The 26,266-nt window shown below is 39.4% G+C and overlaps 3 protein-coding genes across 6 annotated transcripts in view; 2 read left to right on the plus strand and 1 right to left on the minus strand.

Moving 5' to 3' along the window:
• The first annotated feature begins 595 nt into the window (after nucleotides 1-595).
• On the plus strand, nucleotides 596-11,055 carry TOMM20L (translocase of outer mitochondrial membrane 20 like). The gene is given in 5 exon segments (XM_004286961.1): nucleotides 596-717; nucleotides 1,144-1,219; nucleotides 6,740-6,818; nucleotides 9,885-10,027; nucleotides 11,002-11,055. Coding segments are annotated over 5 exon segments (474 nt in total).
• TIMM9 (translocase of inner mitochondrial membrane 9) lies at nucleotides 10,979-26,014 on the minus strand. Its single transcript, XM_033404683.2, has 6 exons — nucleotides 25,898-26,014; nucleotides 24,533-24,720; nucleotides 22,140-22,228; nucleotides 13,085-13,149; nucleotides 12,635-12,730; nucleotides 10,979-11,637 (listed from the first exon to the last, which is right to left on the minus strand). Exons 4-6 carry the CDS (start codon nucleotides 13,121-13,123, stop codon nucleotides 11,503-11,505), a joined length of 270 nt encoding a protein of 89 aa, XP_033260574.1. The 5' UTR covers nucleotides 13,124-13,149; nucleotides 22,140-22,228; nucleotides 24,533-24,720; nucleotides 25,898-26,014; the 3' UTR covers nucleotides 10,979-11,502.
• Nucleotides 25,182-26,266, plus strand: part of KIAA0586 (KIAA0586 ortholog) — a 105,697-nt gene continuing 104,612 nt past the window's right edge. For 2 of the 4 annotated variants that reach the window (XM_033404677.2, XM_049706364.1), the window contains exons 1-2: nucleotides 25,191-25,432; nucleotides 25,766-26,047. In XM_033404677.2, the coding sequence (XP_033260568.1) occupies nucleotides 25,792-26,047 (256 nt within the window). In that variant the 5' untranslated portion in view covers nucleotides 25,191-25,432; nucleotides 25,766-25,791. Of the gene's footprint in view, nucleotides 25,433-25,765; nucleotides 26,048-26,266 lie in introns of those variants that run through there. The other 2 variants (XM_033404680.2, XM_049706366.1) reach the window with 2 other exon arrangements.

The following is a 26,266-nucleotide window of genomic DNA, read 5'->3' on the forward strand; positions in this document are numbered from 1 at the left end:
TATTGTTGTTACTATTATTATTACTTCAACATGCCTCCTACCTCCTGCTGTCGAGCTAAGGTGGTTGGGGACTTTGGACTGCTGGGTTCTTGCAGGTGACAAAGCATACCAGGTTGGGGAATACGGACTAGTGTCCAGGTGCTCGGTGGGCAGTACTGTGAACTAGGAGATGACCAGAGTTACGACTCAAAGTTGCAGTTGAGGGAACACAGGCCTAAGAAGGATCAGTACCTCAGCTAACCAGATTCCCAACATACTGTGATTTGCCGGAATGGGCGTCGTAGGCAGAGGGACTGGGGTGCGTTTGGGTAAGGGGTTCGGAATTTGGAGTATGACCGACCTGGGTTCGAACAGAGCTCTCCTACTCGGTGGTTGTGAGACTCCCACACGCCTCCTCTAGGACCCTGGGTTTCCTACTCTATCCGCCGGCCGAGGTGCGAGGCGTCGACGCTCAGCTCTTCACGCCCGCGGCCCGGCGCACAGAAAGCCCCGAGGCTGGGAGGGGCGCCGCGCCGACGCCCCCTGCCGGCCGGCCGGGCTCCCCGCGCTGGCGGGCCCGCGCCCAACGCTCGACTCGTGGGACGCCCGCGGCCGGATGCTCTACGTCCGCACAGTTCTCTGCCTCCTGGCGGCCCTGGCGGCCTGTGGCGCCGTCGCCTTCCTCGGCTACTGCGTCTACTTCGACCGGAAGCGGCGTGGCGACCCCAAGGCGGGAAAGTGAGTGCGACGGCGGCGGAGGTGCGGCGGGCCGGGCTGGGAGGGCGGCGGACGCGCTGACCGGGCCGGTGGCGGAGGGGCTGACTGGGCCCACGGAGCGAGGCCGGGCCGCGGGCGCTGCCGCCGCCGCCGAAAGGCCCGCGGGACGGAAGCCGGGGTGGGGACGGCCCCCTACCAGCACGTGCCACGTTTTGTTTGCAGAAAGAAGAGCCCAGCAGCAAAAGGCTGAGGGACGGGGCGCCCAGGGGAAGTACTTAAGCGACACCGAGGTGGCGTTACAGTGAGGAACCTCCCGCCGATGCAGATCGCGGCTCGGCCTCAGGGTCCCAGGCAGCTTCCTGATAAGCCGTTTCCCAGCACCGCTCTGCCTGCCCTCACCCCGTTTCCGCTCAACTTACGTTTACTTTTTATTGTCCGCTACGAAAGGAAAGGAACGAAGGAAGAACCATTTGGGGTCGTGAAAAGGCAGCTATACAGTAAACGTGGTAGGAAAAGGCGCTACGTTTAGTTTATAAAAAAGAAAGAGAAGCCTTTGCCCTTGCTGAGCAGCACCAGACACTTAGAAACCCACGCCGGGCCTCGGCCGGGTGACAGTGATGCACCGCCCACTCCTGTCCTACTGGGCCTTCCTTCTTGCTCAAAAGCAGAACATATCTTCTTTTTCTCCAAAATGGAATTTGATTAGTTATTTTTAAAGATAATCACAATCATCTTAGCAATCGGTCCAACTTAACTAACACATCATCTCTCAAACAGAGGGTTCTTAGGTCCTTCTATGAATTTTCATTCATTCAGTCGGTTGAGCACCTCCTACGTGTGAGGCGTTGTTCTAGGTGTGGCAGAGGTTAGTAATGTGGGTGGTGGGGGGGAAGACTATCCCCCACGTAACAGGAGCACAGAGGAGGTAGAGGATCACTTTCAGGGCAGGGTTATCATGGCGGTGTTCTACTGATCTACTGCTCCTTTAACCTTAGTGGCTTAAAACATCTTATTTTGCTCCTGAATCTAAAATTTGAGTAGGGCTGGGTGGGAATCACACCTTTCTGCTCCGCTCAGCTTCAGCCAGGTTGACCCCAGGGCTAGGTGCTGGGTCATCTGAAGGCTCGCTCCCTCACACGTTGGGCAGCTAATGCTGCTGGCCACTTAGCTGGGTCTATTGCACAGAACACCTGCACATATCCTCTCCATGTGGCATGGTCTTCCTCGCAGTACGGTTGATGGGTCCCACCGGGCAAGCAAGTGTGTGGTATATTTGTGTGTGTGTGTGTGTGTGTGTGTTGATACACACAGTTGACCCTTGAACAACACAGTGGTTGGGGCAACGACCCTTCCCTCAAAAATCTGAAAATAACTTTACAGTTGGCCCTGCGTATCGGTGGTTCCAAATCTGAGAATTCAACCAACAGCAATTCAACTGTAGTGCCTATTTATTGAAAAAAATCCGTGTATATGTGGATCTGGACAGTTAAAACCCATATTGTTCAAGGTCAACTGTATTTATACATATATTTGTGAGAGAGAACATGTGGGCGCGTGCCAGGTGGTGCCACTTCTACCGCATTGAGGCCCACTCAGTTTCAAGGGGAGAGGCAGTAGCCTCTAGCTCTGGGAATATTGCTGTGGCTGTTTTTGGAACATGCAGGTCTTCACAGAAGACTTTGGAAAAGAGGTGGCATCAAATGAGTGTGGAAGGATGTGTTAAATTTGGGTCCTGGTTTCAGGGGAGACAGCATTCAGGATGAAGGGAACTGAATGTACATAAAGGTGCAAAATGGGGGATCTGCCAGGCCTATTCAGTAAATCAGTTTGACAGAGGAGTCCCAGTGGGGGATAGTGGGAGGTGAGGTTGGAGAGCTAAGTAGGGGCCGCATCGGAGAAGGCTTTGAAGGCCAGGTTAAGGAATTCACATTCAATGGGGGAATTACTGAAGATTTCTGAGCAGGAATTTTTTTAAAAAGGAGGAAAGCAAAAAACTTTTTAGGTTACATCAGGCAGGAGTATGCTAGATAGAGTGGAGGAAAAGAAAGTTATTGCAGTAGTACAGGTGAGAGGTAATCAAAATCCTGAACTGCGGTGGTGTCAGTGGCAACCGGTGATGAGAGATGTGAGATAAATTTTCCAGAAAGAATAGATAGTTCTTGCTGTCTGATGAAAGGGTCATGGAGAGCAGAAGTCAGAGATTTCTGAGGTTTCAAGATGGAGTCTCTTAGAGAAAAAGGTGCAATTGACAGAGTTAAGAAAGCAGGACAGGGAGTATCCATGGCTGGGCATGAGAGAGATGCTTTCCCTGGGGCAGAGCCTGGGTCAGCTCCATGTCCCTCTCCTTCATTGCCCTTATCCATGGTTGAAGTTACACCATTTGTTTGTGTGATTATTTGATTAATGCTTTCTATTTATTAGAATCAGCTCCATAAGGGCAGACCTTGTCTGTGTTTTTACTCTCCATTGGCTCTCCAGTGCCTAGAACAGTGTCCAGTACATTGTAGGTGCCCAGCAAATATTTGTTGAATATTGTTTATTGTAGGCAGAAAGAAACAGCTTGTGCAGAGGCACAGACTACGAAATTGCAATATTTAAAGTGTTGTGGCCAGAGAGATAGCTGAGTGGTAGTTTGGTGTCTTATTGTGGAGGGCTTTGAATGCCAAACCAGAAAGTTTTGATATTTTTCTGTCATGGCAGATAACCAGTGATGGTGATTTTATTTCAGAGAATGGATGCAATTTTTTTTTTTTGGAGTATGGGGTGGAGGAGGGAAGTCAAAGGCAGAAACATCAGTGGCAGTCTAGGTGGGAAATGATGAAGATCTGGATTATTTCAAATGAAGAAGAGGCAGAAGCAGGATTTTTCAAATGTTCTTTTATATAATCCTCATAACCACTCTGTTCTTCTAGGTTTTTTTTTTTTTTTTTTTTTTTTTTTTTGCGGTACGCGGGCCTCTCACTGTTGTGGCCTCTCCCGTTGCGGAGCACAGGCTCTGGACACGCAGGCCCAGCGGCCATGGCTCACGGGCCCAGCAGCTCCGTGGCATGTGAGATCTTTCCGGACCGGGGCACGAACCCGTGTCCCCTGCATTGGCAGGCAGACTCTCAACCACTGTGCCACCAGGGAAGCCCTGTTCTTCTAGTTTTATAGATGAATAAACTAAGGCACAGAGAGATGTCTCTTCCTACTTCCAGGATCTCGCTTTCTCCTCACCCCAGGCCCTTTTTCTTTCCCAAAGTATGGTCTGTGGTCAGTCTGCATTAGATTTACCTGGGGCATTTGTCAAAATGTAGATTATTTGACCCAAGCACCAGCCATTCTGATTTAGGAGGTCAGGGGTAGCCCAGTGGTTATGGGGGCAGTGATGCTCAGACTTCAGAATTTATAAGAATCTTCTGAGGAGCTCATTAAAAATGCACATTCTTGGACTCTACTTAGACTGATTTGCTAGGTCTGGGTGGAGCCCAAGAAAACTGCAGTTTTAATAGCTCGTTCAGCCCATCCTTTGTGAAACAGTGCTCTCAGATTCTGCATAATCCCTTATCTCCCTGGAAGCTCCTTCCCTTCTCCATAAGTGACCTCAGATGTACTGCTCTAGACCTGGGGCCCCATATTTTGCCTGCCTGCCAGACTCTGTAGCCTAGATGATCTGTTGGCACCTTTGTGTGTTCAGAAGTATATTCATCATCTCATCCCTTGCCACTGTTCCTCCTCCTCTGTTTCCTTGTGATGCTTCTGATAGCCCTAGGCTCCCTGCTGTGACCCAACTCATCTTGCTTAAAATATCAACCTCATCTTCCACAATCAATCGCCTTGTTTTTCTGTTCTCTATCTCATACCCTATTCCCTTTCTATTTCCATTGCTCCTGTACTACCTCAGGCTTTTATCACCTTTTACCCAAGATACTGTAACAATTTCTTAACTGTCTCACTGCCTCTTTTCTTATGCTCTCAGAGTAAATTCCTTCTAAACCGCAGCTGTGCATATGTAACACTTTGCAGTAGCTCCCTGCTCTGCAGATGAAAGACGAACCCTCTCAGCTTGGCACCAAGGACTTGGCACCATGGGTGCCTTCTGTATTGACAGCCTTATTTTCCTAAGGATTAGAAATAATACATGGAAAGTTTTCAGTCCCTAGCTGGCCTTCAGTAATTGGTAATTATTATTGTTGTTGCTCCATTCACCCTATCATAATCCAGCTACATAAGCTCACTTGATATTTTTCCCTGCAGTTTGGCATCACTTGTACTTTCTTCATCAGACTTTCACTGAGCTTCTCCACATCTCAAATGCTATCTTTTCTGAGAAACTTACCCTGATCTTCCAACCAGATGGAATGTACTATGCGCCCCAGAGACATTGGACTTTGTTGTTAATGTGTTATTGATATCAAGCATACTTGTCTTTTCTCTTGGTTAGACTCTGGACTCCATGGGGATGGGCACAGGAGTCTTGATCTCCTTCCCCTTCCAGCTCTCCTTAGAGGGTCCTGCTCTTGGCTCACTAAGTATCTGATGAATGAAACCCGGGGTTGTTACTGATCATCAGCATGTTTGCTGATAAAAGCTTAGAATATGATCTCATCTGCAGGTTTATACCATTTAAAAAAGAGAATTCTTGGGGAAAATAAACAGAAAAACTCTCTGAATATAAAAGACTGAAGCTGAAGTGACTGGCAGTGGAGTTGATACTTTGGGCTAGGGATTGCCCACTTTAGCTTTAAAGACCAGCCCTTGGCATGGTACCAGTGATGATGCCATCCTGTGAACCTCGTCACCTTCATGAACCAGCCTGCAGCAAACCACAGCATCCTTCTGAATATCACCAGCTGCCCGGCCAGCCCCCGCCATGCCCTTTGCTAAATCAACAAGCACAGTTAATACCCTAGGCAGGAAAATAGGTTTGCAACATACAAAGAAAACTTACCTTTGTTATAGTTGATTACAGTGTGATTTCTCCTATGTGTACTTAGCAAGCTGGGTAAAATATGAAGTTATTACAAACACCTCAACCAAACTTGAATATGCCATTTTTTTCATTTGTTTGTTTTAGGAGGGAGCTTCAACTTTTTTTTTTTTTAATTATAACATGAGCTAAATTTAAGAAATTACCCTAGTCTTCTGACTTTATTTCTCAGAGTTGTTAGATCTAAATGACAATATAACTCATGAAAGTATATTGAAAAGTACAAGAGCTGATATAAAATGGTAATCAGGGTTCCAGGTTTCAAGGGATTAGAGAAGCTGAAGAATAAAACTGGCCAGGCTGCAGCCTGGCAGACGCTGGATGTGCTGGTTTAACAAGGTACCATCTAGGAAGGCCATCAAATGTGCATGGTGACAATTCACAGCCATCGCCTGCTGTGTGTGTGTGTGTGTATATATATATATATATATATATATATATATATTTATTTATTTATTTATTTATTTTTTTTTTGGCGCCTGAAATTATAACTCCATTTTAAGAAATTGTCTTAAATATAAAGAACAACTGCATTTGTCATGCTTGGATTTAGAGACTAGATTCAAGATGTGCTTTTTTTTGGGTTTTTTGTGGCACGCAGGCCTCTCACTGTTGTGGTCTCTCCCGTTGCGGAGCACAGGCTCCGGACGCGCAGGCTCAGCGGCCACGGCCCACGGGCCCAGCTGCCCCGCGGCATGTGGGATCTTCCCGGACCGGGGCACGAACCCGTGTCCCCTGCATCGGCAGGCAGACTTCCAACCGCTGCGCCACCAGAGAAGCCCAAGATGTGCTTTTAAAATAAAAGTTAAGGGACTTCCCTGTGGTCCCTGGTGGGGTAAGACTCTGTGTTCCCAATGCAGGGGGCCCAGGTTCGATCCCTGATCGGGGAACTAGATCCCACATGCATGCTGCAACTAAGAGTTTGCAGGCCACAACTAAGGAGCCCGCCTGCCACAAGTAACACCCAGTGCAACAAAATAAATAAATAAATAAAATAAAAGTTAAATAATTTTGACGAGTAACCATATACCTTACATTCGTTACTTATTGTTAAATATTCTGTGACTCTTTTAGTTGTGGGATCCAGCAAAGAATGAAAAATTACAACTTTTTCTGCAAGAAGTACGAATGGGAGAACTTTGGTTATCCAGAGGTAAGAATGTAAACATTCTTTTGTAAGCAGTTATTTATGATAATTTATATTTGAGAAATATTTATGGATTGGTATGTCAGATAACTTAACTAACTAGACGTGTTAACCAACTTGCTTCAGTTTAAGAGAAACTGTCCCAGCATTTTCACTTTATTACAGTTACAGCTCCACGATGTTACAGTTAGTGTTAGTTTTGGTTGCAGTCTTGGAAGTGGGCAGATGGAGAAGCAAAGCCAAATACAAGAACACCTTATTTACTGTCATAAAATTCTAAGTAAATGGGTTTTCCAAATGACTAAATGTTGTATGAATCAAAACTTAAAAAATTTTTAACTGCTTAAGGATACTCCCTGGATATAGGGGCAATTAAAATACAAAGAACCTTTCAGCTTTAACATTTTTTGAGCTGGGATAGTATAAATATGGAGAGGAAAATAACAATTATTTTATTACATTTTATTTTTACTTACTTTATGTTTAAGAGCTATCATGTAATAGTTTAGATTTAGAGGTGAATGTTACAGATATTGAGATGATGAAAACAAAAATTGCAAACTTGAGTTTTTAAATTTTTCTCTCTCAAAGGTGATTAACATTATTTCTATGAGCCCCTAAATTAATTAGCACTTTTAGGGTTATATACTTCTACTATATTTTACTTCTGAAATTCTCATCTTGGTTGCTTATTCTTTAAATCCTCCACCAAACCCAAAACCAATTACATAAGAATCTCTGGGGTGGGACCCAGGCATCAGAATTTTTTTTTCTTTTTTTTAATTGAAGTATAGTTGGTTTACAGTGTTGTGTTACTTTCAGGTGTACAGCAAAGTGATTCAGTTTTACATATATTTATCTATATCTGTTCTTTTTCAGATTCTTTTCCCTTATAGATTATACAAGATATTGATTATAGTTCCCTGTGCTATACAGTAGGTCCTTGTTGGTTATCTATTTTGTATTTAGTAGTGTGTATATGTTAATCGCAAACTCCTAATTTATCCATCCCCTTCTCCCCTTTGGTTACCATAAGTTTGTCTTCTCTGAGTCTATTTCTGTTCTGTAAATAAGTTCATTTCTGTCATTTTTTGAGATTCCATATATTAGTGATATCATATATTTGTCTTTCTCTGACTTAACTTCACTTAGTATGATAATTTCTAGGTCCATCCATGTTGCTGCAAATGGCATTATTTCATTCTTTTTTTTTTTTTTTTTTTTTTGCTGTACGCGGGCCTCTCACTGTTGCGGCCTCTCCCATTGCGGAGCACAGGCTCCGGACGCGCAGGCTCAGCAGCCATGGCTCACGGGCCCAGCCGCTCCGCGGCATGTGGGATCTTCCCGGTCTGGGGCACGAACCCTGCATTGGCAGGCGGACTCTCAACCACTGCGCCATTCTTTTTTATGGCTGATAATATTCCAATGCATGTATGTACCACATCTTTTTTATCCATTCCTCTGTCGACGGACATTTAGGTTGCTTCCATGTCTTGGCTATTGTAAACATTGCTTCAGTGAACATTGGGGTGCATGTATCTTTTAGAATTATAGTTTTCTCCAGATATATAGGTGTCAGTATTCTTTAAACCTCCCTAGGTTATTACAGTACACTGGTTGAGAACCAGTGTTCTAATGCAATAATTTTTCACCCAGTTTTCTGTAATCTCAGTTTTCTCTACTCCCTCCTGCCACCACCCCATTTTTACTACTTTGCTGCCAGGTAGTTCTGTAGCCGTCTCAGTTGTGTTTATGTCTATATAACCAGAGGGACCATAGAGCCAAAAGTTTTAAGAGAAATTTCTGATTAGCTGATTTGATTGGATTTATTGGTTGGTTGACCTAATTAACCAAACTGATTACTGTTTTTAGGTTACATTAGCTCCATCAACTTGAGAGGCACTATTATATCTTTTTCTTTCTTTAAAAGGTTTGATACAAAGTGTTTATTTCCTACTTAGTTATATTAAATATGTCAAAATGTCAACTTCTGTTATTACATAACACCTGAAGAGAGGCAGCACACTATAGTCTCAAGGTTCAGAAAATTAGGTTCTGTTACTAATTCTGGCATTAATTAGCTTGAAACCTTAAATTATTTCACTGATCTTTGCCCGTTTCCTAAAATGAGGTAGTGAGACTAAGTGATTACATGTTTTAACTTAAAGAGAGACTCTATCATTAATTTCCACTATTCACAAATTTTCATTCTTAGTTACTTTACAGCCAATCATCCTAAAACTCATTTTAAAACCACCTTGAAATCAAAGTTCATAAATCTCTTCTCCTCCCCTGGATATGTAATTCATGTTACACTAAATCTTGTTTCAGCTCGTTGATAATACAGTCTATGTTTTAAAAGTCTTATTTAGCTAGAACATCAAGATGTTTCACCTGTAATACTTCATCGATCACATATGTAGAGTTAAAGATAACTCGTATCAGTAATGGCAAACCCCAGCCTTTTAAAAAAACTCAGTACCTCCCTCTTGCATACCCAAATAGCAGAACGTGAACATTTCCAATTCAAGAGTGCACTTTTAAATAGTAATTTGGGTCAGAAAGTTATTTAATGGGCAGCTCAACATTTTCCCCTTTATACTCTTTACTCTTTTTGTGGCTTGTTCAAATAGTCTTTATTTATTTTTTAACATTTATTTGTTTGGTTGCATCGGGTCTTAGTTGCGGCATGTGGGATCTTTTGTTGCGGCATGAGGGATCTTTCGTTGTGGCATGGGGGCTCTTCGTCGCGGCGGGTGGGCTTCTCTCTAGTTCTGGTGCACGGGCTCCAGAGCACGCGGGCTCAGTAGTTGCAGTGCGTGGGCTCCAGAGCACGTGGGTTTAGTTGCCCCACGGCATGTGAGATCTTAGTTCCCTGACCAGGGACTGAACCCGCGTCCCCTGCATTGGAAGGCGGATTCTTAACCATTGGACCACGAGGGAAGTCCCCTAAATAGTCTTTAGTTTGATGTGTTTTTTTAGTTTCAATGCTTGGTGCTTTCTTGGTAATTTGTAGAATGTATACTTTGAAGAACTTTAAAATTCTGCTCTAATCTTATAAATCTGTTTCAGGGGAGCATTGAATGGGGCTTGAACATCTCAGCAATGCCCTTTTGGTGTGTGGGCAACCACAGGAACTTCTGAAAGTTTTCAAACACACACTTCCTCCCAAGGTATTTGAGATGCTATTGTGCAAAATTCCCCACATTTGCCAGGTAAGCACATACTTAATTATCTTTGTGAAATGAACACTGTAAATAACCATGTTGGGCTTAATTAAGTAGAAACAGTGAAGTATTGATATGTGTGTGAATGGCCCAAAGTTTTAAATGAGTAAGATCTCCGAAGTTTTGTTTGCTTTTCTTGTCTTCAGATGAAACAAGCTTATTCTTTCATGTTCCTTTGACCATAATGAATTGTATATTTTGTTGAGTATTATACATGTTTCAACATTTCAACTTTAAAGTTAATATTGTTAACACTGTTTATCTTTGTACTTTCAAAGACATCACAATTATTGACTGACTGCAATGTCAACAGAGGTCTATAAGTTAAATGGTATTGTTAGTTAAATGACCTAATGGCTTAAAAATTAGATATAATACAGAAAACTGTAAATTATCAAAGCAGAATAATACTTCTACTTTCCAATAATATGACAAAACATAGAAATCACTTTGGTAAATTTAAACATATAGGCTAGTTAGTGTTCTCTTGAGTACAAGTTTATATTGGTAAATGTAAGCAGACTAATACCTATTAATAAATTGGCTCATGAATGGATATCATTTGATACCAAACTGCTGGGTGTACTTATGCATCAACTAGAGTTTCCTGCAGTGTTTGGATTTGTTTTAGGATTCATTTAGCTCTAAGACACTACTTTAACTTTGGTTTACTTTTTATTACATTGATCACATGCAGTAGCTGAGAGTACACTGTATATTGTTGGTCTGACTTGGAATCATTCATGTTGGCTTCTCAGCTTTTGAATAAAACACAAAGCAACATAGTCTCCACTAAAGCACAATAATCAATTCTTAAACATTTTGCAAGCTAGTCTCAGATGGGATGTTTCCTGAAGGTACATGAAAATGTTGCTAGGGTAAGAATGTGTAGTGCCCACCCTGACACAAGAAGGGAGGCAAGAAAAGGATCGTGCATTAAATTGATTTTATGTATTTACCAGCAATTTGAGGCAGACATGAATGAACAGGAATACTTGGAGGATGATCTTGATTGAAAAACATTTCAATGTATCCACAATCCAGTCAGAATGCTATGGTGCTATATAGTATAAACTGCTCAGTGATATTTCCATTTATTTTCCTTTTAGTAATAAAATTTTTTTTCTATCTCATACATGATTGAACACGTATTTTGCTTTAAAATTAACAGTCATAATTGAAGAAACCATGGTTTATTTCTCTAATCAAGTGACCAAGCTGCTGAATCTTAAGGCCTCAACAAGTGTTGCATCTTATTATTTTCATTGAACAATAAGACCTATTTTGATTATTCTGGTAAACAGCAATTTTGTTTCCCCAGTGGTTTCCGTTTGCCAAACAGTCATGACAGATGGTTTAACATGGTGGCTACTGCTTTCATGGGATTCTGTCAGGTGAATCCTCATTTCCAGTGCAACAGTTGTTGGCAATCTTTCATCAAAAGTCCATGCATTAGGACTTCTCTATCGTGGTTGGCCAAGGAGTCCTGCTTTGGCAGCCAGGGCTTCATTCTGCTGAATATGATATTCCTGAAATCTCATAGATATTCGTTGAGTCATTTTTAAATATTTCTGTAAGCAATGCTCTGAACAGGTGGTCTAGAAATAAAAAGATCCAAGAGTCAACACAAAAATATTAATTAAAAGAAATTGCATCTATTCTAAAAAAATAACCAGTGGGTATTTTTCTTTTCTTTGAATATATCTGAGAATTAAATGGTATTAATGAGTAGCAAGTGATCATAGCTTTCAATTGTTAATACTTTCATCCATTTACAAAAATTAATATATACTGAATGCTTACCAGTTTGGAGGTACTAAAAACAATGGTAAGTCAGTCCCTGCCTTCTGGACTAGATTTTCTGCAGGTGTGTTTCAATATTAACTGAAATCCCACATTCCCATCTCTTATTCTGATTGTTAAAATGTAGGCCCAGTATCAGGTTTGTTCTTTTTAATGAGAAACTCCATTCACAACATTCTTAATTTTCAACTTTTTACTTTTTAATAAGACTATTGTACTTAGCATCTCTCAAACTTCGTCATTTATTTAACAAACACTTATTGATTGCTGGTTATATGTTAAGTTCTTGGCATGAATATTTATCAACATATTCCACTGGAGGAATTTTATGTCTCTTTTAGCCAATATATAAATGTTTTGAAGAGGATATTAAAAGTTAAGACTTCTAATAGGGTTAGGCAATATGAGCCACCAAATTCAAACTCTACTTTTTCCAAAATTAACCTGTTTTCAAGGTCAGATAGGAAAGCCATGTCAAGTTTCTCTAGCCTGGCCATCTTGACTGAAAGCTAATTATTAAGAATCTTTGCTTTGGAACAATGTATTCAGCAGGTCCCAGGCATCTTCTCTAAAAAAGTCTGCCGTAGTTCAGTGTGGCTGTGATATTAAATTTGGCATCGTTAAACTCAGTGCCACGAGTCTGGCTGCTTCAAGTTCCTCTGAGCAATGGAACATATAAAAGGTAGCCTAAATTCCTGTAATAACTAGGAACAAGCAAAATGCTTAGGGGGATCCCATTTATATTGTTTATGATGAACTTAGAGAATTTTTAGTGGGCAACACTTTTCATACCTCTTCAGGTTTTACTTCTCTTGTTGTGAAGTCTTTAACACAGTCCAAAAAGCAGGTTTCTGTAAGTTTATTGTAGGTTCCAAGAAATTCCTTAAACTACAAACAAATCAGAAGGTTCTTTAATATTTGGTTTTTAAAACAAAGATGTTTTAAATACTGATGTATTTAGGCAAAATACCCTGTAATACTTGAAATCAAAGGTTCTTTTGCTACCTTAAATGGGTATAATATGATCTACAAAATATAGTCAGATTTTCTAGTTGAATATTTATTATTTCCTGGATTATCTTTCAAATTATCTGAAAAATGAATATGCTTCATATCATTTAACATCCATCTGTGGAAATGAAATATAAATAGTTATTTTGTGAGATCACTGACTGACATGGTTATATCCAGTAGTGCCTTAATTTTTTACAAAATCCTTTTTCCTTAATTATAATACCTTACCTGTTTTATCTGATCAGATTCTGGTATTTGTGCAGCCATATTCTTTTGGTATGTTTATTAGTCACCTGATTTAAAAGTAAAAAGTTTGTCAGTTTGTATACAAATTTCTTTAGGCTAGTTGAAGGTAATCAAAACAAGCACAGATTTTGAAATAGCACTGAAACGAGTCTACCTGAAATTACTGTTCATATTTTATAAATTTCTGATTATGTAATTATATGCCCCCCCACAATCTCCCAGGTCATTAATAAGAACCTTACAGTTTAGAACTCGATTTTCTTAATGCTAGCTATGAGAACCAAAGGCCCTATCTAAATCTCCATTTTTTAGACAGTTTGCTCTGTTACCTTGCAAAGCTATGTATTAAAGTCCCATGCGTAGTACGGCTTTATGGGAAAGAGCTCTCTGGTGTCTTCCTATAAGTACTTAAGTTAACTATCCCCTTGGTTCCTAATACAACTTAGATCTGTGCTACTAAAGATCCTTTTACTATCTCTATGTAAATGCAAAGGTTCTATTAATTAACAAACGCCATCCACTTATTAATCAACAACACTCATGAAAGAGAGTTCTAAAAGACTCTAAGAGAAAGTTACAGGAGTTGTACATTCTACAGTTCAAAAAGGGTAATCACAGAGACTTACCAGAAACTTCTGAACATATGACACTTTTGATCTAACTTGGGGGCAACAGAGAAGTGAAGATAAGGAAGTCAAAGAGTGTTTCTGAATTACTGGGATTTTCACATATCCTAAATGGAGGACCCAGGATCAGTTAATTATGATGTAAGAATGTATCACGTTATTTACTTATTCTATCCTGGCTAGTTCTAAAACAGATGAAATTTCATAAACTGGATGTGTATGTCATTCTTACTAGCTCATCAATTATTATTTAAAGTGGCTGTGAAAAGCACGAAATTTTCATGAAGCTCACATGGAGATTAAGTAGGAAATTCAAGCTTAGGGCAGAGTGTATGCTACTATCGTGAAAGAAAATTCTCATTTTGATTAACAAATACAATCAATGGTAATTCCACTCCAGCATTCCCAACCATGTATAAAACTTTACCCCTTTTGCATTTATTCTTCCCTCCTCTTTTGTCCTTATCCTGTATGTTCACAAGTATTACTGCCATTTTTAAAAAGTTATTTTTTCCACATGCAAGGGAAAGCACCAGTTCTTTTCTATTTGCTATCCTAGTCTCATTCCAAAATTCTGACTGTCTATACTTCAGGGAATCTCTGGTTTAGTAGTAACAGTTATAAACTATCTTTTCTATTAAAATTCTTCGATATCTGCTACAAACAATGCAGTAGAGGTTTCAGATTAGCCCAACATGCAGGCAACTAGTGTTCCATAAACACCTAAAAAGTTACCAAGAACGCTCTTTATTCCTATTTTACTTCACAGATTTATAAATAATATATATATTTTAACCACATAAACTACCTGAAAAATACCAGGAATTAACTGAAGGTCACAATTTTTCAGGTATTGCTGTGACTATCATCATTGATACGTCCCAGGTAAGATACTTCCATTATATTTACTCTTTGCTCACTTAAGTCATGAAACACTGATTCCACACCCTCCAACTATGGAACTGCATAGAAATACAAACCTAATTATTCCATTATTTTCTAATATCAACTTCAAACTTATTTACAGTTTGAGATCTCAGCAGTTACTATTTTGCTAGATAGATATGGGTAGATATTCATTCAGTAAACATTTATTTAATGTACCAAGTACTGTGCTATTTATGAAACCAGCCATGCTTCTGAGGTAAGATGAATCTTTATAGCTGCTATAAAATTGTATCACTAACCAGCCAAGAAACAGAGAATCCTGTAAGTATATCATACAGTGAGGTTTAGGATTTGTGCTTCTGGGAAGGTGGGGTAGATGTGCTTTTCCCTATTCTTCTCACTAAGTACAACTAAAACCCCTGGACATTACACATAAAACAAACATAAGACTAAAAAGTAGAGAGGAGAAAGTATATTAGCTAGGGCCCTTGGGACCCGAGAAACATCACAGTAGTGAATTCTCTCCCTTGTCTGGGGTCTCATATATCACAAACTTGGAGCTGAAAAAGCTGGCAATCTGCAAATGCCAGTTGGAGTAGTCAAAAAGCCCCTCTGTACCCCCAGCCAAAAGTCTGCCTTCTCTAGCCAAAAGGCTAGGAAAGGGGAAGCCTGCCTATAAAACAGAACTCATTTAAACAATAACTGCTGTACTCCAGGCCAACACAGAAAAAACTGGTTCTCATCCCCACCCACATCAGCATAAACCAGATAGACTTCCACCCTCACTAGGTTGTAACGAGACACTCCAACTCCCACACCAGAATAGTGTCAGAGAAGGGTGATTAGGGAGCAGGGACTTTAATTCTTGCTGGGCATTAATAAGGACCCCTCCCCCAAGTGTCAGTGGAAACTGCATGGGGAGCCTAGACTTCCACCTCTGTTGTCAGTGATGAAGTACCTTTCTCCCTTCCCTCTCGGGTGGTATCAAAGGAGGCCTAGTTGAGATTCAGGACCTACATACTGCCCCATGGTAATCAGGCCACATGCCCTCCTGTGGTGTCAGTGGAGGCCACGTGGGGAGTAGTAATGAGGAACTCCAGTCCTCAGCCAGGGAGACACCAATGAAGGCCTAGTAGAGATCCGTAACTCCTACGCTCACCCAGCAGAAATGAGGAACATCACCCCCACCCCCTGGCGCACACACACACACACACACACACACACCCCACCCACCCTCTCTAGTGACAGAGTGAGGAACTTGGACTTCCACCCTCACCTGGCAGTAATAAGGTACCCCCACCCCATGAAGCAGTGTCAAAAGCAGTCAGCTAGAGGAGAAGGTTTAAACAAGATCTAGAGTCTCATAACACAAGATGCAAAATGTCTAGGTTACAAAAAAACAGAAACAAACAAAACTCATTCCAAAAACTAAGATCTTAAGAAAAAAAAGATGTCAAACACTGAGATGAGAGATGTTAGAATTATCTGACAAAGATCTTAAAATAGCTATTATAAAAAAATGCTTCAATGAATAATTAAGAATGTCTGAAACAAATTAAAAAAATATAAAACTCAGCAAAGAAATATAAGATATCAAGAACCAAATGGAAATTTTAAGAAGTGAAAAATAGAAAAAAACAAAAGAAGCTCAACAGACAGAATCAACAGCAGATCGGAGGGGATAGAAAAAGGAACCTGTGAAGGAAGGAGGAAGATAGAAAATAGAATTATCCAATATGAATAACAGAAAAATAGAATAAAAAAAATGACAGGGTACCAGGAATCTGTGTGACTGTGACAAAAGAACTGACATTTGTTTTATTAGAGTCCTGGAAGAAGAGAAAGAGGGCAGGGCTGTTAAAGTACTAAAATAATGGCTGAAAACTTCCCAAATGTGGCAAAAGAAGAGAAGCTTACACATTCAAGAACTGAATTGCATTCCAAAAAGCATAAACACAAAGAAATCCACATCAAGATACATCACAGTCAAACATTTAAAAACTAAAGACAAAAAATTTAGTCTTGCAAGATGTCGCTTGCAAGAGAAAAGCGACATCTTCTATGGGGAAAAACAATTAGGATAATAGCAGATTTCTCATCAGTCAACCCAGAAACCTGTATCTAGCAAAAATATCCTTCAGGAATGAAGGTGAAATTAAGACATTCTCAAATGAAGGAAAACTAAGAATTTTGTGTCAGCAGACCTGCCTGAAAAGGATTAAAGTTCTGAGCAGAAAAAAACTGATAAAAGGAGACTTGGAACATCAAGGAGGAACAACATAGTAATAAAAATAGGAACAGGTACAGTACCCTTTCCTTTTCTTCTTGAGTTTCCTAAATTATATTTGACAGTTGAAGCAAAAATTATAAAACTGTCTAACATGGTTCTAAATGTATATTTTAAATGGGGAGGGTAAAGGGAGGTAAGGTTTTCTCACTTCACTGAAACTGGTAATATGCTGACACCATTAGACTGTGATAAGCTTTGTATATGTCATGTAATACCTAGAGCAACCACTAAAAAAGAACATAAGGAGATACACTCAAAAACATTATAGATTAAGCAAAATAAATTACAAAAAATATTCAAATAATCCACAGGAAGGCAAGAAAAGAGAAACAAAACCAGAACAAACAGAAAATAAAAAATAAAATAGCACATTTAAGCCTTAATAAACAATTACATTAAATATTAAGTAGTCTAAAGAATCAAGACAGATTGGGGGCTTCCCTGGTGGCGCAGTGGTTGAGAGTCCGCCTGCTGATGCAGGGGACGCGGGTTCGTGGCCCGGTCCGGGAAGATCCCACATGCCACGGAGCGGCTGGGCCCATGAGCCATGGCCGCTGAGCCTGCGCGTCCGGAGCCTGTGCTCTACAACGGGAGAGGCCACAACAGTGACAGGCCCGCGTACCAAAAAAAAAAAAAAAAAAAAAAAAAGACAGATTGGCAGAGTGCATTAAAGAAATGACCAAGTATATGTTGTCTATAAGAAACTAACTTCAAATACAGTGATACAGACAGAGTGAATTCAAAAGGATGGAAAATGATTTATCATGCAAGCATTAATACAAAGAAAATAGTGGATATATTAACATCAGATTAAGTAGACTTCACAGCAAAGGAATTTAACAGAGACACAAAAGGACATTAAGGGTCAATCCACCAAGAAGACATAGTACTCCTAAATGTGTGTGCCCCAAGCAACAGAGCTACAAAATATGTAGAGAGAACTGAAAGGAGAAAAAGACAAGTATAGTTTCAGACTTAAACATCCCTCTCCCAACAATTGATAGAACAACTCAACAGAAAATCCACGAGGATACAGAAAAACTCAACAACATTAACCAACAGGATACAATCTACATTTATAGAACATTTCACCCAATACATAGAATACACATTTTTTATTAAGTGCCCATGGAACACATACCAAGATAAACCATATCCGGGGCCACAAAGTAGCCTTAATAAATTTAAAAGAATTGAAATCATACAGAGTCTGTTTTTAGACCACAATGGAATCAAACTAGAAACCAGTAACAGATAACAGGAAAATCTCTTAACATCTGGAAAATAAATAACACTTCTAAATAATCCATGAATCAAAGAGGAAGTCTCAAGGAACTTTTTAAAAAAGTCACTGGACTGAATGAAACTGAAAATACAGCATATTAAAATTTGTGTGACACAGCTAGATCAAGTGCCAAGAGGAAAATTTTATAGTACTAAATGCGTACATTAAAGAGGAAATGCCTCAAGTCAACTTTTTTTTTCTTTTTACCTCAAGAACCTAGAAAAAGAGCAAAATAAACCCACAAAGCATGTAGAAGGAAGAAAATAATAACAGAAATCAACCAAAATGAAAACAGAAAAGCAACAGACAAAAATCAGTGAAATAAAGAGCTGGTTCTTTGAAAAGACTATAACAGACAAACCTCTAGCAAGACTAACGAAGAAAAGTCACATATTATCATTATCAGGAATAAAACAAGGTATAGTACCATAGACCCTGCAGATATCAAAAGGATAACAGAACTATGAACAACTCTATATACATAAATCTAACAACTTACTCATGAATTTACTATTATCCTGATATCAAAACCAGATAAAGAAGATACATACAAGAAAACTACAGAAAAATATCTTCATAAAATAGACATAAAAATCCTTAACAAAATAATAGCAAATATAGTTCAGTAATATATATTAAAAAAATACACACCTCTAATAAGTAGGGTTTATTCTAGAGATGCAAGGCTAATTCAATATTTAAAAATCAATAAATGTGATCCACCATATTAATAGATGAAAAAATAAGTCATGATCATATCAATTGATGCAGAAAAAGCATTTGACAAAGTCAGTACCCATTCATGTTAAAAACTGAAAATTAGGAAGACAGGGGAACTTCTTCAACTTGGTAATGTACACCTACAAAAAAATCCTACACCCTGTACTACATAGTTAATGGTGAAAGACTGAACACTTTCCCCTAAGATAGTGAGCAAAGCCAGATGTCTGCCCTTACTACTCTTACTGAATATACTGCTGGAAGTTCTACCCAGTGCAGTAACTCAAGAAAAAGAAATAAGACATATAAATTGTAAAGGAAGAAAATAAAACTGTCCCTCTTGGAAGATGACATGATTGTGAACATAGAAAATCCCAAAGAATCTACAAAGAAACCCTAGAACAAGATAGTTCAGCAAGTCAGCAAGATCACAGTATACAAGATAAACATGGCAAAAATCAGTTGTAAAAACTGTAATTTTCCGTGTTACTGAAATTAAAAATACAATACCATTTATAATCACTCAAAAAAAAAAGATTTATGGGTAAATCTGACAAGGCATGTACAGGTAAATATAACAAGGCATGCTGAAAACTACAAAATGCTGATGAAAGAAATCAAAGACTTAAATAAATGGAAAGACACATTGTGTTCGTGGATTGTAAAACTCAGCATAGTAATGATGTAAATTTTCCCAAAATTGATATACAGGCTTAATGCAATTCCTATCAAGGTCCCAGTAACATTTATTATAAATATAGACAAGATTATTTTTAAATTTATATGGAAAGCAAATGGACTTGAACAAATTCAAAAAAAGACTAATAAAGTGGGAGGAATCAGTCTACCTGATTTCAAGACTTATTACATAGCTACAGTAATCAATATTGTGTGATTTTGGTGGAAAAGCCGACACATAGATCCATGAAACAGGATAGAGAACCCAGAAATAATAACACAAATATGCCCAATTGATTTTTGGTAAAGATGCAAAACCAGTTAAGTGAAGATAGCCTTTACAACAAGTGGTGCTGGTACAACTGTACATCCATAGGCAAAAAATTTAACCTCAAAGTAAGTCTTTCACTTTATACAAAAATTATCTCAAAATGGATCTGGGACTTAAATACAGAACATAAAACCCATTAAAACTTTTAGAAAAATAGGAGAAAATCTTCAGGCTTTAGGGCAAAGAATTCTTAGACTTCACATGAAAAGCAAACTACATATGTGATAAAGAACTAATAACTAGACAATATAAAGAAGTCTGCAAACTCTATAGTAAAAACACAAATAATCCAATTAGAAAATGGGCAAAAGACACCTCACCAAAAAGATATAGATGGCGAATAGGCACATGAAAAGATACTCAACATTGTTAGCCGTTAGGGAAACAAATTAAAACCACGATATATAGCATTACACACCTGTCAGAATGGCTGAATTAAAAAAATATAGTGACACCACCAAATGCTGGTGAAAATGAGGAAAAACTGGATCACTCAGATATTCCCTAGTGGTAATGTGAAATCATATAGCCACTGTGGTAAACAGTTTGGCACTATGTTAAAAACCTAAATGTACAACTATCATATCACACAGCAATTGCATCCCTGGGCATTTTTCACAGAAAAATGAAAACTTATGTTCCCACAAAAACCTGTACATGAATGTTTATATACACTTTATTCATAACAGTCAAAAACTGGAAGCAATCCAGATGTTCTTCAACAGGTGAATGATTAAACAAATCGGTACACCCACACCATAGAATACTACTCAGCAATAAAAAGGAATGAGGTACTGATACACACAACAGCCTGGATGAAACTCTAGAGGATTATGCTGAGTGAAAAGCCAATCCCACAAGGTTATATACTATATGATTCCATTTATATAACATTCTTGTAATGACAAAGTTACAGAAATGGGGAACTTAGTAGTGGTTGCCAGGGGTCAAGGAGGGGGTAGGGGAGGAGGAAAGTAGGTGTTACTATAAAAAGGCAACATGAGACTTTTGAAATGGAAATGTCCTGTACTTTGACTGTAATAACATCAGTATCCTGGTTGTGATATTGTACTACAGTTTTGTAAGATGCTACCATTGTGGAAAGCTAGGTAGATGACACAAGGGAGCTCTATTTTTTCTTACAACTGCATGTGAATCTACAATAATCTCAAAAAGTTTGAGGTTGCCCAGCTTTCTAATCCCTGCCAAAGAACAAGGTACAGTGTGCATTGTGGTAAATGTTAGCAAATGTTCAGAACTAGAGTTCTTTTGGCTTCCTACTCAGAAAACAGCCTGAAAAGATCCAAGAACTGGTAAGATAACTTTTGTGGTTAGGTGTTAAAAGAAAACTTTGTGGGAACTTAAAAAAAAAAAACAAAAAACAAGAGCAATAAAACAGGAATTAAAGGAACCTGGTTCACCAGCAGGCCTCTAGCTGAAAGCACAAAAGGTTATCCAAAGACCTGTTCATGTTTGCTAATTATAATGCCAAAATCAGCTTCTTTTTCCTGTTCCTATCCTAGTATTTCTTCAGGTTAAAATTCACGTATAATATGACTTTTTCAAGCAGAGGTCAGAGAGGCAGAAAGTATGAAATCTTTAAATGTTGTGTAACACTGCTGACTCTACCTCACTTCCCTCTTGGTATACAACTCATAGTGACAAATGATGATTGTTATTGGGAAGTCTTTGAAGAGATATAGATGAGGAGCACCCCCAAATGTTGTTTGTATGAATTTTTTTGATATTGTCTTTTTTTTTTAAACCTAAGTGAAGGCAGTTGTTCCTAGAAAATACTGGAGACGGTTGAGTGAATAGATGATTTTCAAATTTACTTGCTAGTTTGTGTCTTCTGAGTCTTCCAGCATTCTCTCTTGCAGTTATTTAATCATTAGTTATGTTGACTGACAAAGTCCAACAGCCATACAAACCACCTGATAGTGAGAAGCGGTAGAAGCAATGTGGCTGCCCTTTTATTAGGTCCTAATTACCAGATATTACAAGCAAATGTTTGTTACTGTAGAGGCAAATATCCAATCAGGGGATACCTTCTGGTTATATCCCTGAAACCTGAAGAGGGAGGGAAGGGATAGAGAGTTCTAGCATCTCTGGCTTGGGCCTTAGGAATGATTACAGCAATGCTAAGTAATTTTTGTGTCAAACAAAATGTATCATAAAACCAGGGAACTTAAGAGAATTGTTAGTCATCAAGCTCAAACCTTTTCTGATGCATGAGTTTCCTTTCTGTTCTGGAAAAGTCGTTGTCCAACCTTTGCTTGAATGTCTCCAGTGAGGCCTGATTTCTCACCTGAAAAATGAGGGGATTACAGTATGACTGCTGAGGCCCCTTCAAGCTCTAAGCCTGTTCGATGAAATCTAAACTTCTGCTGGCTAAGTCATTTTTTGAAAAGCCTTTTCCTTTTCAATAAGTGAAATTAGTTTCCTCAATCTGTTCTGAGGTTACAGTTATTTAGCATATGTGTTATTATGTATTAAAAAATACTTAATATCCTGTTTTGCCATGTAATATGTATGTTCAGGTGAACATACAAGGACAAACAATTCCCAGAAATTTCTGAGTATTAAAAAAAATAAACTAATCAGGATGTGGTGGGAAGATACCCTCTATTTAGTCTTTAGAATCATATGCAGATTTCTACCAGGTCTGGAGCCAAATTTCTAATTCTGTTCAAACTTAGTTTACAATAAGTGATTCTTCTGATGTCCTTGGCCACTATCACTATAACTGATCCTGGCCGCAGCATGGCTGGTACTGGTAATTGGTAATCTTGTGATTCAGGCAAGGATCATGAATGGATGATAAAACTACTGGGTGATAGGTTGGGGAACAGGATATATGCATTGTATCAAAGCATCTCCACAGGTTACCTATCACAAAAAGAAAACTGTCCCTTTACATTGGGAAGATCTGCCAGTCACCACCTTAACCGGTGTGGTACCACCTATGTGCTATTCTTGCCAAAAATGTTTTATGTGATTGATTATGAGGGAATAATTAGGAACAGCCACAATTTGGGACTATGTGTAAGATGACTAGACTGGTCTTTTCTAAAAAAGTCATAAAGAAAAGGAGTAGAAAGGGCTGTTCTAGAATATGACTAAAGAATTAAGATAACTAAACAGTTGTGAACTTTGGAACTCCAAACCATTTTTGAGTTTTAAAAATAAAGACTTTTTGGGATAATTGGAGAAATCTGAATATGTTATCTTAGGTGTGATAGTCATATTGTGGCTATGTAACAGTATGTTCTTAAGGAGATACATGCTGAAGAAATAAGGGTTAAAGGTCATGATGTCTGCAACTTGTAAGTGGTTCAGCAAAAAAAACCTGTATATCTCTCTGTATATGTATATATAGAGATATGAGAGTGGGAAAGAGAAAGGAAATAAGTAAAAGTGTTAACAACAAACAAATGAAAGAACAATCCTGTGAGCCATGTTTTTTGTTCCCGGGCTATCTGTTCTTTATTTGATAGGTCAGATGTCTAAACTGATCTGAACTAACTTGCTAGATTGACATAAAATAGGACTCTACCACATGTCCCTTTACTTTAGATCATTTGCAGCAGCTTTACGAAATTGTGCCTGATTAACTGGCAACCCTAACTTAATCAGAGCAAAACATTCTTTTGAAAGATCACTGCATACTCCTTTTGGGTTTAAAGGATGGCTTCAAGGCCTTAAAGGATGAGCCTATGAGCACTGGACTAGATGGGGGCAAGATTACTTGGGTTTTAATCCCAGCTCTGATTGAAGAGTTGTAAGATCCAAAACAAGTCACATTTTTAATGAGTTTCTACACCTACGAGCACACCTTAGAGGGGAAAGGTCACTTTTTCTTTTACATCTAAGTTTCACCTAGAAAATAAGGGAGATAAATCATCTCAAAAGTCTCTTACAGCTCTGACACTGTCATTATATCTTTTAATTTACATAAATTATAAAACAAATTGTGAACAGATACTACCTAAAAGCCTGGTAATGAAGGAAATGTAACTGAAATACAGAAACTCATCAAGATTTAAAAGGTTCTCTAAAGCTGAGCCCTTAAGGTCTCTTTTAATTCTAGGATTTCTTCTATCAAAGTAGACAGCTGAGATGTAAAAATAAATAAAAATTTGTTATTTAACCTTTACATCAGATTACATTTTTTGCTTTGATTAATCTTTTAGTAATGCGTAAAGGGAAACGTTTAAGTAATGCATCCTCGAAAATCAGCAAATCAGATAAGGTGTGTTGGCCCTGGTCTTCTGTCTAGAGAGAATTTTTCAGTTAAAGGAGGGTTCAGCTCAAGGTCACAGGGTGGATGCCTTACAGTCTAACTCACTGTCCCAAAACAAGACCCCGACTCCCCAAACTTGGGTTGAAGGTGGCTCAGAGCCTCGTATTCGACCCTCGCCACAGTGATGACACTGTTCCAAGGCAGGTCCCAAACCCGCTCTGGGGACGCGTTGCCCGGCTCCGCAGCCCCCGCATAGCACCAGGTAACCGCGGCGGCCTCCTTCAGAGACCCTGCCACCTTTCCCGAGCGTAGCTTGCAGCCCCCCACCTGGAAACCCGGGATTCTGTGGACAGAGAAAAGAGACCATACTTAAGGACAGGCTCTCGCATCCGACACCAGTAGGAGGCTGCGGGGCTCCGCTGCCAGTCGAGTCCGGGGGCGGAGGATCTGGGTCAGGGCCGGCGCCGCAGCCGCTGGATGAAGGAGAACACGTGGGAATGGCGATGTCAAATAGCTCTTATACCCTACTTCACCGATTCGTTATAACGCCGGAAACTCTAGAGGAAAAAGCCGATATCATAAACGAATTTTAAAATCCCCTGAAAATTGATTTTTTGATTGTCTGCTTAGATAAAGCTATTTCTGACTTTCTCTTCAATATCAACACGAATCTGTAGAAACTTTTTGTAAACCTAATTTACTTAATCTCGCGTCCCTAACGGTCTGCGGGAGCTACGCTGTAAACAGTCCCTAATAAACAAGATTGGTATTGTCATCTACGTTGGGCGCTCTTCAGGTCTTGGATGAAACTCCCGAGTGTTATTCAATGTTTTAAGCCTTGTGGGGCAATGTACTGCCTTTAATAAAACAAAAAATTCACACCCGTTTTAAGCCTTTTATGTTGGGTGTTTGTTTCCACCCGGAGAGGGATGGAAGAGCACCGGAGAGCGTTTAGCTTTTTGGTTGGACGATTTCATGGCGCGCATGCGTGTTGTGTCTGAAGGGCGGGTTTAAAGGGAAGTAGGTGTTGACCCGCGGCTAACTGAAGCTGTTGTCAGCTTAGACCTGTGACTCCGCTGTTGCCGAGGGTTCGGAAGACGCAGAGGGGTGAATTTAGGTGTCTGATGGTTGCTTCTGGAGGGGTGTGTAAGACTCTTTGGCTGAAGAAAGCTATTAAGCTTCTTATGTGGGTGATTTTGAAAAAAATAGCATTTCGGTTTTACCTGCTTGACTCCCTCTTCTCAAATTTTAACTCCGCCTCCACATCTGGTAGGTTTTGCACTGCCATCTCTCCGGTTGGGGAGTGCTCTGTTATTGTTATTATTGCTTATGCGGTCATTCTCTTGTCATCCCCACTTTCAGATTCATTGGCATGGTGCATTAATAGACTGAGTGGGATTAATGGGTAAATATGTTCTAGTCGTCTCTAATCCTGGATTAAATACCAAATTGAAATTTCTAGCTTTGTGCATAGTCTCTTTAGACGTTTTATTTAAAAGTTGATGACTGCATGTTTCAAAATCACTTGAAATTCACGTTTTCTTTATCATACTCCCACTTTATTTCTTCTCCCCTACCCCTGCCCCCCCGAAATCCTCAAAGCGGTGAAAATTTTGTTCTGAAGTTTAATGGACCCAGAAGAAAATTCTGTTCATAATTGTGGGACTAGTTTTGTTACCAGTAATATGAAAGGCTCTGAGTTTAGCCCGGAAAAGAAAAAAAAGGTTAAAATACCAGCGAGGAGACTTCGTGAGGTAATTTCTCCAAATCAGGGAGATAATTCGCCTTTGCTGAAAGATGAGTTGTGCCGTGTTCCTCCAGCGTTGTCTGCAAATAAACGTCTTCCTGTTAGAACTGGGAAGAGCTTGAATGGAACGTTATGTGGTATGTGATTCCGAATAGTTTCAACCAGTTTTCACTTCTGTAAATCTTTAGTCTTTATTTTCATTTCGTTTTTTGTGTTTCAAAATTTAGAGGACTTTTGATGATTAAATTCCTAAATATATGTCTAGTTTGTACAGGCGTTTGAAAAGTGACCCCTTTTCCTGGGAAAATGGCCAGGTACCCACAGTCTACATCGAATAATACTGAATAGATAGAATG

Source organism: Orcinus orca, chromosome 2 (genome assembly GCF_937001465.1).
Source record: "Orcinus orca chromosome 2, mOrcOrc1.1, whole genome shotgun sequence".
In the NCBI taxonomy this organism is placed as follows: Eukaryota; Metazoa; Chordata; class Mammalia; order Artiodactyla; family Delphinidae; genus Orcinus; species Orcinus orca.